This window comes from Rhinolophus sinicus, linkage group LG12 (assembly GCF_036562045.2).
Source record: "Rhinolophus sinicus isolate RSC01 linkage group LG12, ASM3656204v1, whole genome shotgun sequence".
Taxonomy (NCBI): domain Eukaryota; kingdom Metazoa; phylum Chordata; class Mammalia; order Chiroptera; family Rhinolophidae; genus Rhinolophus; species Rhinolophus sinicus.
Window position 1 is genome coordinate 1,824,459 of NC_133761.1, and position 14,760 is coordinate 1,839,218.

A 14,760-nucleotide genomic window follows, 5' to 3' on the forward strand; every position below is an offset into this window, starting at 1 on the left:
TCAGGTGCAGAGCTGCAGTCGGGTACACGGGAGTCCCAGTTAAACCGTTCCATTGTCCGCTCTGCCCCAGGGGAAACCCGCCGTTTCTGGGGGATGTGGGTGGGCTCAGGGGACCTGGGAGGATCAACGTCACCCCTGCCCGCCCAGCCAATCACAGGTGAGCAGCCAGGGCCATGAGGGGAGCACCTGCCCAGACTCTGGGGGGCCCAGAAGGGCTGAAGCAGCTGCTAAGCTTGGAGGCCTGAGCCCCACTCCGGCCTCAGTCTGCTCACCCTGCAATGGTAGGGCAACTCGGGGGCCTCCGAGGTCCAGTCGGGCAGAACCAGGAGGAGCCCTGGGAGGGCGATCCCTCAGCCAGGACCAGCTGGGGTACCGACCCAGGGAGGACTTCCTGCCGCTCACGTGAGTGAGCTCCTGCCTGGGATCACGTCCTCCTCATGCTGTCGTGGCCTAGGCTGGACCAGCCGCCTGGAAGGGGGCTGCAGACACACCTCCCTGGAGGACTTGACTGCCAGGAGGCTGGGAAGGGGCGTGTGTGCATGTGTGTCCCACAGACATGCAGGACTAGGTACTTCCTGAGAGGAGGAGAACGTGGCCTGGGGCCTTTCACAGCCTGTTGTCCCCACTTCATGCACAGAAATGAGTGGTCCAGCTAAGCTCAAACCCAGGGCTGCCCAAGGGCCCCACCATTCCCAATCTCCCAGACATGCAGAGTCACCTCTCCCCAGGGGCAGAGAAAGGCCCTGCCTGCCCCAGCCCACCGAGGCCCCTCCTGGGAGTCCAGAATGCAGAAGGGGCACGTGGCCATGGCCCCCTCAGGAAGCCCCAGGGGGGCTTCTTGCCCACTCAGCCCCAGCTGCCGCCTGTCTTCTCCGGATCACCCAGGGCTAGGGGCTCCCCGTACCCCTTGCAGTGGGCTGAGTCCTTCTGAAGACCTGGCCTGCACCCCCTTGCCCCAGGAGGCCCCCTCGGCCAGCCTCATTCTGGGCACACAGCAGGACATGTGTCTACGGTCCTGGCACTGTTTACACTCCCCGGAGGGCCACTCAGGAGGACAAATGAGGTCTGGAGCAACAGGCACCAGGAGGGTGACAGGACCCGCCTGGCTGTCACCGAATGTCCCCTGCTTCTGCCCCCCCACCCTGCCAGCCCCCACTCGGCCCCCACTCGGCTGCTATTTGTGGCTTAATCCTCAGAACGGCAGACTCCTGTCGTTTGTGAGTCCTGGGGACAGAACCCCACAGTTCCAGCCCTGAGAGTAGGGGGCACAGGGAGGGCTCTTCACCAGCCTGGGCTCCGAGGGGCAGCCACACCTTTAACGGCTCCAATCAGACCCACCAGACCCAGCCACCATCTGACCTCTGACCTAGCCACAGAAAGCTTGGCCCCACCCAGGCTGTGGAGGTGACAAGGGTGAAATTGTCCCTGTGTCATTGTCTCCCCTGAGGGCTGTGTGAGGGTCACCCAAGCCTTCCCTCAAGCCTCCTGGGCTCTAACGCCTCCCCACCCCCAAACCTAGGTCCTACAGAGAAGAGCCTCCTTATGGGAGGGGTCCTAGAGGCCCACCCAGGCTGTCACCCAGCTGCCCAAGCAGTCTGGTGCCATCTGTTGTCTTCTGGAGAAACTCCCCAAGATTTCTTTGGGAGCCAGCCTGCGTGGTGCTCCACTGCGGCCCTCAACGGTGGGCACAAGGCCTGGCCAGCCCTGCCTGTGACTCAGGGGCCGTGTCTAGCTCATAAAATGTGAGCCTCCGCTGGCTCAGCCCTCCTGCCCCCACCCACATCCTGGCCAATACAGAATCCACACTCCCCCAGCAAGACCCTGGGTGCCCCTGCCTTGCCAGCCAGGAGTCAGTGCCAACCTGGGGCGTGGGCCCGGGTGAGCCAGAGGCTCCTGCACCTCCCTGAGCGGGATGGGGTCCTTTCTGGGAAAGTTATGACAATGTTCTAAGGAGATAACAGTAACCCCTGGTCTCAGCCCTGCATTAGCAGGGAGCCTGGGGGGCAGGGAAGCTGCTCCAAGGACCACCCTTCCCCAGAATCCTCAATGGCTCCCCACTGCCCTTGGGCCATGTCCAGCATTCTGGTACCCACAGGGCCAGCTGAGACCCAGTGCGATGTCTCCTGCTCACTCCCAGCCTCACTGCTCCCTTCTGCCCTCCATTGCTGGGGACCCCCAGTCTGCAGTTCCTGCTGTCCAGACGGCCACTCTCTGCCCTCCGCCGCCCGTCCAGGCCGCCTTCTCGCTGTTACCCCGCCTCTGCCTTGTGCCCAGAAGCCCTCCTGACCATGCCCCTCCCCAGCAGGCTGGGCCAGGCCTGGGCTGGGCACCCCTGCTTCCTCCTGCTGGTGACACTGCAACCACGGCCCCCATCAGACTGAGCTCCCAGAGGTCCAAGGCCTTGGCAGGGCAGCTGTGCCTATGTCCCCAGTGGTCAGGATGTCGGAGGATTAAATGTGTGAGTGAGCAGGAGCAGAGGGACAGAAGACGAGGAGGGAGGGCACTTGGGCTGAGGGCCTGACCCTGCGCCCCCACCCCGTCTCACCCCAGCCACCTTCACTGAGACCTGAAACCCTGACCCACCTGAACTGGCCACCAGCCTTCACCCTGGTCAGCATGTCTATCGAGGGAGGGATGTCTCCCAGCGCCACTCCTGGACCAGGCCACTGACCTGTACACCCCACTAGCCCTTGTCAGGTCCAGGTCTTTCCCAGCTACCTGACCCCCACATGTCCCCCCGGAGCTGCTAGCACTCACAGGTAAGGCACGGTCCCAGGCTGGTTCCAGCCTCACAGACACACTCAGGCATGCGTGCGCTCCTGCAATGCCACACCCATCCTAGGGACACACACGAGTGGGCACAAACGGAGGCCCAGATACCATGTGCACGGGCACACCCAGGACCACAACATGCAAATCACGGAACCCCCAGAGCAGTGCGGGAGCCCAGACCAGCATGGGGCAGCCTGGAGGGACAGCCGGAAGCATGTCCCACAGGCTGAAAACTGGACCCGTGTGTGCTCCCACCTCCCACAGTGAGTGCCAGCTGTGCTCTCCTGGGCCCCTGCGGCCTCCGCAGACAGGTCACTGCGGGGACAGAGAGCCAGGGCTGGAGCTGCCTTCCCTCCCAGCTCTCCTCCTTCCCCTCCTGCGCGGTGCAGCTTTGGCCCCACCCCTCCGTGCCTCAGTTTCCTCCAATGCCAGGCGGGGCTGTGGACTCTGCAGCCCCTAAGCTCCTTCCTCTAGGGCCCTGGACCCAAGCTCTTTCAGGGGGCCCTGGGGAGGGGGAGTACAGGAAAATGAGCCGCCACGCCCCTGCCACGCCCCCACCCCGCCCCCACCTCTGCTGCCTTTGCCCAAAAGGAGACCCGGGCGCCGGCCTGACGTCAGGCCCCAGGAAGGCGCTTATGGGCGGCCTGACCGAGTAGCCACAGAGCTGCCCCGGGAGGCTCAGGCAGCGCGGGCTCTGTCTCCAGCCACCGGTGGGCGAAGGTGAGGTGAGTCCTCTGGAGCTGGCCTGGCCTCCCCAGCTGGTCAGTGCCGGTGTCTTCACTCCCCATGCAGGCAGGGGGAGGGGGAGAGGGGCCGGATAACTGCGGAAGGGGCTTTGAGTTCTGCACAGTGGGGAGCCATTGTAGAGGTGGGAAAACTGAGCCCCTAGGGAAGGGCAGTTAGAGCTGGCCAGGCTGGGTGCGAGAGCGGGAGGGAGAGCTCCCAAGGGCTTGTGCGGTGTCCCCCCTGCCCCAGAGCCCCACCTGTGCTGCTGGACCCGCAAGCCCCTTCTCTGGATGTCATTCATTCATTCATTCATTCACTCACTCAGCACTAGCAGTGACCGTCCGCTGGGTGCCCAAAGCTGGGCCTTGATTTCCCCACCTGTCAAGGCACAAGGATGGGGGACCCCAGAGGCACTTGACGAGTTCTGGGACGTCGGCCACCACCTTCCCCCAGGCTGGGGCAGGGCTGGGGGTTGAGGGGCTCATGGGGACAGGATCTGTGTGTGGGGGCACACCCCCTGTGGAGAGCCAGCCCTCCCATTCCACAGCTCAGGCCCTGTGCTCCAGCTCTGCCCTTCCACCACCCTTTTAGGGGTGGGGAAACTGAGACTCGGGCCCTCCGGCCGGCCCCCAGCATGGACCTTGGAGCTGGCACTGCCCTTGCCTGCCTCTCGCTGGCTGTAACTGCCCTGTGAGAAGGAACACTGTCCCGAGGGGGGGCAGGCGGGAGGGTTGGGAACTGGCCTGTGGCCAGGGTGCGGGGCGGGATAGACAAGAAGCAGCTGTGCAGCCTTGGGCAGGACTGGGAACGGAAGGGATGGCCGGGGTGGCCGGGGTGGCCGGGACGGCCGCTGGACTCACAGCCCTCGGGCATGCTGCTGGACCTGCCCACCGGCCCCCAAGTGCTTCTGCCAGAGGGTTGCCCAGGGCCGCCTCCCCTCCAGCGGCTTCCTGGATCTGAGGCCTGGGCCAGCTGCTGCCCCCGGCTTCTGATCCCTTCTCTGTGCTGCAGGCCGGAAGGTCCACAAGGCAGAGCTCAAACCCCAGCTCCCACCCCCAGCTGGGTAACTCAGATGCACCTCTTAACCTCCCTGTACCTCAGTTTCCTCACGGGCAGAATGGGGCTGGCAACACCCACTTGGGGGGACCTGGGGAGGGGTCAGTGAGACCCTGGAAGAGGTCATCTCGGAGCCAACAATGAATTGTGGGGTTCCGGCTCTGCCTCAGGGAAGGGTGTCCAGGGCAGCAGGAGGTCAGAGGAGCTCAGGGAGGACTGTGTGTGGGGTGGTGACTGCAGGTTCAAGGATCTTCAGCAGGTGACATGGGCAGAGATGGCCCGCCAGGCAGAGGGACCAGCACGTGCAAAGCCTGAGCGTCCGGGGCTGAGGACCTGTCGGGAGAAGGGCCAGGCAGAGGCCAGGCAGGTGCAGCCAGGACCCCGTCCGCTGCCCCGGGACAGGCTGGGCTGGTGGAGCGAGGAGGCGTTCCGCAGCTGCCCTGGTCAAGACGAGGTGAGGGATGAACCAGGTGGCACAGAGGGTTGTCTGAGCACCCACAGGACCACCAAGGACAGCGATGCCTGGGGCTGCCCCTCCCAGAGAAACTCACGTTTCATCAGATGGTAAAATGTGAGGCAGAGTCAGCTGTGACGGAGTCCAGGTGACCCTCTGAGAGCACTGCACCTACACCCACAAGTGCCTCCTCTCCCCAAGCTGGGTGAAGGGAGCCCTGGCCGGGACGGGGACCTAGATCTCAGCCGGCACCACCTGGGGCCTGCTGGGTGACCCCAGGCCAGCCTGGTCCCTCTTGGGGGTCTCAAAGAGCCCAACCACCCAATCAGTAATGGCTATTTTAGCCATTGAAGGCCACAAGGGCCACCCCATCAGGGGCATGAGCACACATGGGTAGTCTGTGCCCTAGAATCACCTTGTGCACAAACCCCAGGTTTAGAGATGCCCATCTGCCCTGCCTGGTCCCACCCACCCCTGCCTGGGCCTGGGAGCAGGTAGAACTGGCTTTGATGCCCAGCTCCACAAATTTCATGCTGTGTGACCCAGGGCATGTCACGCACCTCTCTGGGCCTCTGCTTACTCGTCTGTAGAGCCCAGGACTGCACAGCGTCCAGCATGGCACCTGGACCCGTGGTCCGGGAAAGGCTGAGCCTGTCCTCCATGCCTGCCCCTCCTGGCCCTGGGGGGCAGCTGTAGGCAGCACATGGGATCTGGGCCAGACTCCCAGCAGCCACCTGTTGCCCCATGGCTGAGGCCAGGCTCCCTTGCCGTCCTGTATATGGCAGGAAGGGAGGCAGCCAAGCTGTGGGATTGGCTGGGCAGCCACAGAGAACATGCAGGGATGGGGAGAGGGGTTCGGGAGGAGCCAAGGAGAGGTCAGGACACACCCCTACCTGCCAAGGAGGTGAGGTCAGCATGGCCCAGGTTTCCCCTCAGTCTCTGTGGGCAGGTCCCAGCACCCTGTGCCTCCAGGGTCTTGGCCTTGCGTTGCTGGTCACGCAGCAGGGACCCAGCAAGCTGTGAGTGGAGGCAGCGGGGCACAACCCCCCCCCCCAATTTGGTGTAGCCATAAGGCTGGATAGAGAGGAGGCCCCAGGAGGGGACAGGGTCAAATGACTTGGGAAAATATGCTCGTTCTTCCCCGTTGGGAAGATTCCTGGGTTTGAGAGCTTCACAGAGGCTCTCAGAAGTCCTGTACTGAGCACCCTGGATGCCCGGAACTATCCCCCAAAATGGGCAGGTGGGCCCAGGCAGGACTTCTCTTCAGGTGGGGAAACCACGAGCTTCTAGCACTGTTACTATCATTAGCATGCCCCTTCTGTGGGGACATCTGCTGTTTCTCACATACTGCACCCGGCAACTCCAGCCACTCTGCCAGATTTCATTCACTGGTTTGCTCAGTTATTCACTCAACAAACATGAGTCCCAGCATCACAGGTGAGGGAACTAAGGCTCTGAGACTTGAATCGAATATTGTTAATGAGCACCAAAGGTGAGAGGAGGGAAATGATTGGGGGGGCTTCCTAGAGGAGGTGTCAGCCCGGCTCAGCTGGGAGGACTGGTTGGTAGTGAGGATGGAGCTGAGGTGGAAGCCGATTCCAGGCAGGCACCAGGCTACCAGGGGCCAGGCCAAGTGGGGAGGGCACTGAATGCCAGGGTGAGAAATGGGCCTCACCCTGCAGGCCTTGACTGGCTCACTCGCGTTCATCAGCCAAAGAGAAAGACGGAAGCCACTGTGTGCCCCGGCTGTTCTGGGTGCTGGCGGGACAGATGGCACTCTGCACCTCCCCCGCCCCTGCGCCGCAGCCTCATCTCAAGGTGCTCAGTCTGACGGGGGAGGCAGACTCGGTCGCCTGCAGCAGTGGGCAAAGCTCCAAAAAGCCTGTGACGTGTGGGGCTCCAGGTCTGCACATGGTGGGGTCAGGGCCACCCTCACCATGCATCGGGCCGCAGCGAACAGCACCCAACCTCCACCCTTGCCCCGCCCTCCACCTCGGGCCACTCCCACACCAGGTGAGCAGCTAAGTCCCAAGGCTGGTAGTGATTGGCGGGCTGGCTGATAGCTGACGGGGGTGGGGGGAGCCTGGGGCTCAGTGTAGCAGGAGCCCAAGCCCCCGGCTCGCGGAGTGAGCTGGGCCAAGCCACTGAAGGACTATTCCACAAAAGGTGGAGGGAGGCTGGGCAGTCCTGCCTGAGGTCTGGGAGGGCCTCCTCCTTCCCTGAGAAGCACTGGGCCTGGCTCTTGCCCCAGCCCCTCAGCCCCCGGGAGTCCAGCATTATCCCTCTGCTCTGCTCCCTGGAAGAGCCTTCTAGAACAGTCTTAAGGGTTTGTGCCTGAAGGTCCAGAGACACAGGCAGTGCTGCCAGGGTTGGTCCTGAAGGTACGGGGATGTTCAGGGCTTAGAGCCCTTCAGAGCCGGAGGTGCCCTCAGTCATCTTCTTGTCATGCAGCTGGAGAGACTGAGGCCCGGGCAGGCTGCTGACCCGCCCCTGAGACTCCTTATGTCCTCTGAGATACAAGAGGGGACGAAAGAAGGGAGACAGGGGCCTCCACAGAGCTAAAAACCAGTGGGGGAGTGGAAGGCAGCTGGCCGGTGGGGGCTGACGGGTGCTCAGCCCTGCGCCCCTGCCTCCTTCCCTCCTGCAGCTGCACACCAGCTGTTCAGCCCCACCCAGGACCAGGACGCACCCACTCTACGAGGCCTGGCCCATGCCCACCCCTGCCGACATCCTGCTGCCCTCCTCCAAAGGGGACCCCTTTCCTTAATCCCCTCCTTTGTTCATACTCAGCCCTGTCTCCAATCCCCCCATTCACTGAAACCCTCTCAGGAGGAAGCATCCATACAGCCTCAGAGGTGGGTTCTTGCTCTGCCCACGTGACAGGTGAGGAAACCAAGGCTCAGCAGCTTTAAGGTCACACAGTTCTGAGATGGAGCCGGGCTTTGGACAGGACAGTCCGGGCTGGGGCCAGGACTCTCTCTGGCTCCACCCAGTTCCCTACCCCACTGACTTGAGCCCCTGGACAGCAGACTACACCCCTCTTTTCTGCTCAGGGAAGTACCTGAGTGTGGATAGGTAGAGCAGGCTGGGGCAGTGGGCAGTGCCTAGCTGGTGAAGTGACGAGCCTCCCAGCACCGCACCAGTCACTACAAGGGCATGGCTTCTGCCCACTGGGCACCGCCGCTGGCCCCAGCTCGAGTCTGCTCCACTTTGGCCAAACCCAAGGCACCTGCCAGGAAGGGGCGTGGACAGGGCTCAAACTGGCTCCCAGAACAATGCCATGCCACCCCCCTCAGACTGGCTCCCAGGGCTGTTCCTGCTCCTTCAGACTGGCTCCCAGGGCAGGCTCACGCCTCCCCCTCAGACTGGGTGGGTGGGCCTGCGCCAGGCTGGCCCCACAGAGGAGAACTTTTCTCCTGTTGCCCCTCATTCCAGGCTGTATTTAGAGGCCAATTGGGAGACAGGCACGTGGGGAGTGGGTGCCCCCATGTGCTGCCAGCAAAGGGGGCTGCTTCTCTGGGTGCCCCACCTGCCTTTCAGGACCAAGGGTCTGGCCGTGCCCTGGGTCCAGAGATAGACAGCCCCGTATTCAGCAGAGAATGGGGAAGAGATGGGGTGTGGCAAGTCAGATGCGGGTTTGAGTCCTACCCTGTCCCTCCCAAAGCCTCAGACTCCTCCTGTGTGAGTGGAGTAGGTCTGGAGACCGGGTGGGGAGGGGTTGCAACTACGCAGGAGCCAGCCCCGTGAGTCCTCTGGGAAACTGCAGGGAGAAGGTGCTGTCATCACGTCACCTTACGGGCAGGGAGACTGAGGCTTAGAGTGACACTTCCTCTGGTTCCTCGTGTTGTTCAAACCCTCCCCACAACACCCACGGCCTGGCCATGGCCGCCTGTGACATCCCCACACCGCCCTGGCCCCACCTTCCCATGGGGGTGTGGACAGTGGGAGGGGAGGGACCAGGGGCATGCTGGGAATGTGGAAGGTGATGGGGGCCTCTGCCCAGGGCTCAGGGCCCCCCAGAAGGGCACATTCTTGACTAAAGCAGATTTAGGGGTTGGTAGGGGGCCATCCTGTGGGGTGTGGAGGAGTAGGAGCTGAGGCATTGGAGACCAGGGGGGAAACTGAGGCCCAGAGAAGAAATGACCTTCCAGAGGCCATGCAGGGGTAGGCAGGAGGGGGGCTGTTCAGCCCAGACACTCCCAACCTTGCTTCTTCCTGCCCCGGAGAGGGGAGAGCCCAGTAGGGTGGGTTTGCAGGGCTCTCAGCAGCCCACCTGCCCGAAAGGCCCAGCCCCCTGGGCCAGGTACAGGCCTGCAGTCTCCCCATTTCAGTTTCAAAATGGAAGGGCCATGAGTAGATGCCCCAGAGAGGTGTCCTTGAACTTAAATCAGTACGAATGACTGTGAGAGATGAGGGGCATAGCTGGGTGTGGGTGGCCCCATGGGGTAGGGTGGCAGTGGTCTTATAACAGAGCTAGAGCCCGATAGAGCAGAAAACAGGGGAAGAGATGGGGAAAGTCAGGGAAGGGCCACACTGAGGCCAGGATCAGGGCTTAGAATATGACCTAGGATGAAGTTCAGAGTGTGACCGGGAACTAACCTCATTCTGTCACTGGGATCGGGGCTCAGAGTGTGACAGAGAACTAACCTGATTGTGTCACTAGGATCAGGGCTCAGCCTGTGACCAGGATCAGGGCTCAGCCTGTGACCAGGGTCCGGGCTCACAGATATCAAGGTTCATCACGTTACTGAGATCAGGCGTCAGCTTTGTTTGGGGTCAGGGTTCAGACTCTCAGAGCTGAGAATCAGCATGTGCTTGGCTGACATCTCTCTCTTCACCTCTGGGGTGTCCTGAGCATCCTGTGTAGCCCCCGCCCCCAGCAGCCCTGGCCTGGACCCCCAGCACTGTGACTGAGTTGCAGGCCAGCATGCAAGGCTGGCCCTGGGGAGTTTTCTGGGAGGGCAGGGTCCCTGCAGCCAGCGTCACCCTGGGCCTTTCTCCCAGAGGAAACTTTCTGGGATATTTATTATTTGTCTCTGTGACACTGAAGCCGGCCTAGTGCAGACACATTGGAAAACTGAAAAGCACGTGGAAAGGAGTCCAAAAACTGTGTGCCATGCGTCTCCCGGGCTGGCTCCTGGACTCCTGTGTTTTGCCACACATGGATTTTTCATAGTAGAGAAGGGACACGTTAGGAGTCATCCCTCTCCTTTCCGGGACCTTTTCTCCCCAAGCCTCAGGTTCCCAGCCCCCATGCCCAGCCTCGTCAGGTGGCCCCTCACACCCCAGGGGGCCTCTCCCTGCCCCAGGTGTCCCTCCCACTCCCCGGCTCCCTAACCTGCATCCGTCCACCCTGTATGTTAGGGGCTGGGGTACCCAGTGGAAGGCAGCCCACCCAGAGGTCCCTGTGAGCCGAGGCCTGGGCCGCGTGTGCTGGGGGTGGCTGGAGGGGCTGGTCACAGGCCTGGGCGGCACCTGACCCCACCCACGGCCTCAAGGGTGCAGAGGCACAGGCTCAGCTGGGTGACGTTGGGCAGGCACTGACCCTTCTGAGCCCAAGGCTGGAGGCAGCTGCCTGCCCTGCCCATGCCTCCCTCTAGGCCAGATTGGGACCTGAGCCTCAACTAGTGCCCAGACCCCCGGCAGGCTGGGCATTTGGTGCCCCCCCAGCAGGCAGGACTCAGTCCCTGCTCCACAGGCTAGGAGCTGCCAGAGGGAGCCTGTAGCAGAGGCCACGCAGCGGGCCCGGGGGAGTGGGCAGTGTCCTGTTCACAGCACGTGCCTCACTGACCTCCTCCCCAGGAGGGGGAAGGGTCTTCCCTCCACCCCTGCAGGTGGGGGAGGACACACTGCAGCCCGCCTCCCTGCTTCTTCCCAAAGCCTTCTCCTTTCTCCTGAAAAAGCCAGAAATGTCCTTATTTGGAGGATAGGCCCAGCCGGGGTGGGGCTGGGGGCCTTTAACCCTTCATTTATAAATAAAGGGATAAATCTCAGCAAGTTAAACAGCTCAGCAGGAACATAAACAGTGGGAAGCCCCCGTCCAGCCCCCAACCCGCCCCCACCAGAGTGTCTGGGCCACTGGGAGTGGATGGGCCGGGAGCACAGCGTTTATTTAACTGACACCCACTCAGGCCTTGCTGCCCCTGGGACCTGGCTCCAGGCTCTGGCCCCCGCAAGCCGCTCTGTGCCTGCCTCCAAGATAAGGGTGCTTGTCTCTCAGGGCTAGGAGGGAGCTGGGGCGCCCAGGGAGGCTGGTTCTCAGCCCCCCATCCCTGCCCCTTGGGAAAAGTCCCTTGTGAGGACGCTCATCCAGGGTGCCAGGCTTGGAAGAGGTAAGAGCAGATGGGTGGCCTGGAGGACAGCAGTCGTGACGCACGGGCCCGGGGTCAGCGGGGTGAGCATCGGGGCAGGGTGATCATGGGCCAGGCTCTGTCTGAGCAGAACACTGGTTTATCTGACACCATGTATGTGCTGGGTGCTGCTGTGCTCAGTGAATCCTCGCAGCTCCTCAGTCCCAAATGCCTAGGTTAGGACACGAGGCACAGAGAGGCTAAGTGATTTGCCTGAGGTTGCACAGAGTAAGGGAGGAAGTGGAATCAGAGCTGCAACAGCACACACTTGGCCCTACCCTCCTACCTGAGCCATACCCCTCACCTTTGTCTTCTAAGTCCTGGTGGTGGTTCCGCACGGTGGCAAGGGTTTTCCTCTCCTGCTACAGGGAGGAGCAGGTGCCGAGGCCTCACCTTGTGCCAGAGCACAACATGGCAAGTGCCAGGGCCCGGCCAGGCAGAGGCGCTTGGTGGGCAGACCACCCAGGTCCACCTGCAGGCAGAGCTCAAATACCCCCAGGGTAACCCCATCTCTTTCCTCCCAGGCCCGGGGCCTGTGCCCGCCTGCCTCCATCATGCCCTCCGAGTCTCCCACGGGGCCCCCGAGTGTGGCCTCCAACGCCACCGTGGCAGTGCCGCCGTGGGCCAACCTCAGCGTGCCGGAGACGGCCCTGTTCCAGCTGTTCGCCTTGCTGGACGAGGAGCTACACGCCACCTTCCCGGGCCTGTGGTTGGCGTTGATGGCCGTGCACGGCGTGATCTTCCTGGCGGGGCTGGTGCTCAACGGGCTGGCGCTCTACGTCTTCTGCTGCCGCACCCGGGCCAAGACACCGTCGGTCATCTACACCATCAACCTGGTGGTGACCGACCTGCTGGTGGGCCTGTCCCTGCCCACGCGCTTCGCGGTCTTCTACGGCACGCGGGGCTGCCTGCGCTGTGCCTTCCCACACGTCTTCGGCTACTTCCTCAACATGCACTGCTCCGTCCTCTTCCTCACCTGCATCTGCGTGGACCGCTACCTGGCCATCGTGCGGCCCGAGGGCTCCCGCCGCTGGCGCCAGCCGGCCTGCGCCAGAGCCACATGTGCCTTCGTGTGGCTGGCGGCCGGCGCGGTGACCCTGTCCGTGCTGGGCGTGACGGCCGGCGGCGGGCCCTGCTGCCGCATCTTCGCGCTGACCGTGCTGGAGTTCCTGCTGCCGCTGCTGGTCATCAGCGTGTTCACGGGCCGCATCATGTGCGCGCTGTCGCGGCCGAGCCTGCAGCAGGGCCGCCAGCGCCGCGTGCGGGCCATGCAGCTGCTGCTTACCGTGCTCGTCATCTTCCTCGTCTGCTTCACGCCCTTCCATGCCCGCCAGGTGGCCGTGGCGCTGTGGCCTGACCTGCCACGCCACTCCAGCCTGGTGGCCTATCACGTGGCCGTGACCCTCAGTAGCCTTAACAGCTGCATGGACCCCATTGTCTACTGCTTCGTCACCAGCGGCTTCCAGGCCACCGTCCGCGGCCTCTTCCGCCGGCATGAAACAGAGTGCGAGCCCGGCATTGGCGATGTGATCAGCGTGCGCAAGAGCTCCAAGGGCTCAGGCCACTGTCACATCCTCAGCACCGGCCCTCACGCCCTCACACAGGCCCTGACTAACGGGCCTGAGGCGTAGTCTTGCCGGGACCTGGCAAGGGGGCCAAAGGTCAGGACCGGGCCGAGCGTTCCCGGTCAGGGCCAGCTCTACCTGGGTGGCAAATCAGTTTCACCTTGATCAATTGGTGATGGCTAGGGAGATTCTAAAGCCACTGTGCTTTGCTTGATTAGCAATGTCTGCCACAGGCTCTAGGTGGGCTGTGGTGGTCTGAATGCTGATTATTTACTATCCCTAGAGTATATATTGTGTCCATTGAAAACTCAGAGGGGTAACCAGGAGCTCCTTGCCTGGGCCATTCTGTCCCCACAAAGAGGTCCTCAGAAAAAGAGACAAAGATGTGTTAGGTACTGGGGATTCCACGGAGGGTTAAAAAGTCAACTTGAAGAGGTCACCTCCCCTCCCTGTCCCCTGTTCCCCTTTCTTCATCCCTCCCCCACAAACAGAGAACAAGGACAGAAAGGAAATGTCGGGACACAGTGTTACATGAGTGACGTGAGGGGTTCAGTGCAGGACCCCCACTCGGGTGTGCATGAGTCACACGGTAAGGCAGTATGATGCCCAGAGGCTGCCTTGCTCTGAGCCAGTAGTTGGATATTTGGGGTGACACCTGAAGGTGCAACCAGCCCACAAAGGCGATTTCCCACCCCTCTGCGGTGCGGGAGGGTATATTCAGCAAGTATGGTGCCACAGCCAGGCAATGGCTGGGTCAGAATCAGTCCCACTTCCTTCAGCACCCCCGTGCCTGTCCCACGGAAACTGCTCAGACCTTCCCAAAGCCCCCACTCCAAGAACGGTCCCAGAGGCCCTGCCTGCTGCCCCAGGAGGGTGGCAGGGCTCATGGCCTCATCCTACTGATGAGAAAGCCAAGAGCAAAAACACACAGCAGCTCAAACTCACGCCTGCGGGCCCACGGTTGCCATCCCCACACTTGGAGCCATTCTCCCCTCAGGGCAGAGGAGCTCTGGCCAGCGGCTGTCACCTGGCTCATCCTGTCTCCCACCTTTTCTGGGGAGGGAGCACTTCTCTGGCTTGGCCTCTGATCGCCTCCTCTGACCTGGACTCCAGGATTGCCTCTGCGTGCTTCTGGTCCCCATGTCTGCAATCCAACCATCCAACCTGGGGTCCTTGGAGACTGCAAGAACACCCAGCCCAGGGGGAGCCTTCTACCATTCAAGCTTCCGGGGCTGGGGTGGGAAATGGGGCCGACCTCACACCTCTGAGAACTCAGTCTGATGGCCACCTATGCAGAACCCTCGCTAGAAGGGCCTCAGTGCCCCCACCCCACTCCTCTCATTGACCTTGCAGCTGCTGGAGACTGGGCGCCCACACTCCCACAGATGCTTGCTTCCTCCTCCTGAGTCCCAGAGGCCAGGCCAGCACTGTCCTGGGTCCCACGGGGGCCAGGGTGTGAGATCTCTGCATCCCCCTCCTCATGGCCTCCCCTCCGGATTTTCCAAAAGCCCGAGTGACGTGAGACGGCCTGTGTATTTATATCTGATGTAAACAGTCTCCTTAACGAGAAGTCCTCATCCTAAATTAAACCTGTTGATTCCCTTTGTGACCTCAACTCAGCTGGTGGGCAGGGGTCACGGTGGGGCACTGAGCCAGGTGGGGGCCATGTGTGCCCCCCTCTACTCAACTGTGCTGTGGACAGGCGGGGGCTCCCAGGAAGGGCTGGGGTGGTGGGTTCATAGTTTCGCCATCGCTAATAGGCAGATTTGATGCCCCCCCAGAGGGTGGAGGGGGTGCAGGTGGCAGCCTTCTGGGCTGGGTGTGGGTGCAAGCCCTG

The 14,760-nt window shown here is 62.3% G+C and overlaps 1 protein-coding gene across 1 annotated transcript; it reads left to right on the forward strand.

Annotated features, from left to right (window-relative positions):
* Window positions 1-3,365: 3,365 nt before the first annotated feature.
* Window positions 3,366-14,519, forward strand: GPR20 (G protein-coupled receptor 20). Its single transcript, XM_019713920.2, has 2 exons — window positions 3,366-3,497; window positions 11,883-14,519. Exon 2 carries the CDS (start codon window positions 11,913-11,915, stop codon window positions 12,987-12,989), a length of 1,077 nt encoding a protein of 358 aa, XP_019569479.2. The 5' UTR covers window positions 3,366-3,497; window positions 11,883-11,912; the 3' UTR covers window positions 12,990-14,519.
* Window positions 14,520-14,760: the final 241 nt, after the last annotated feature.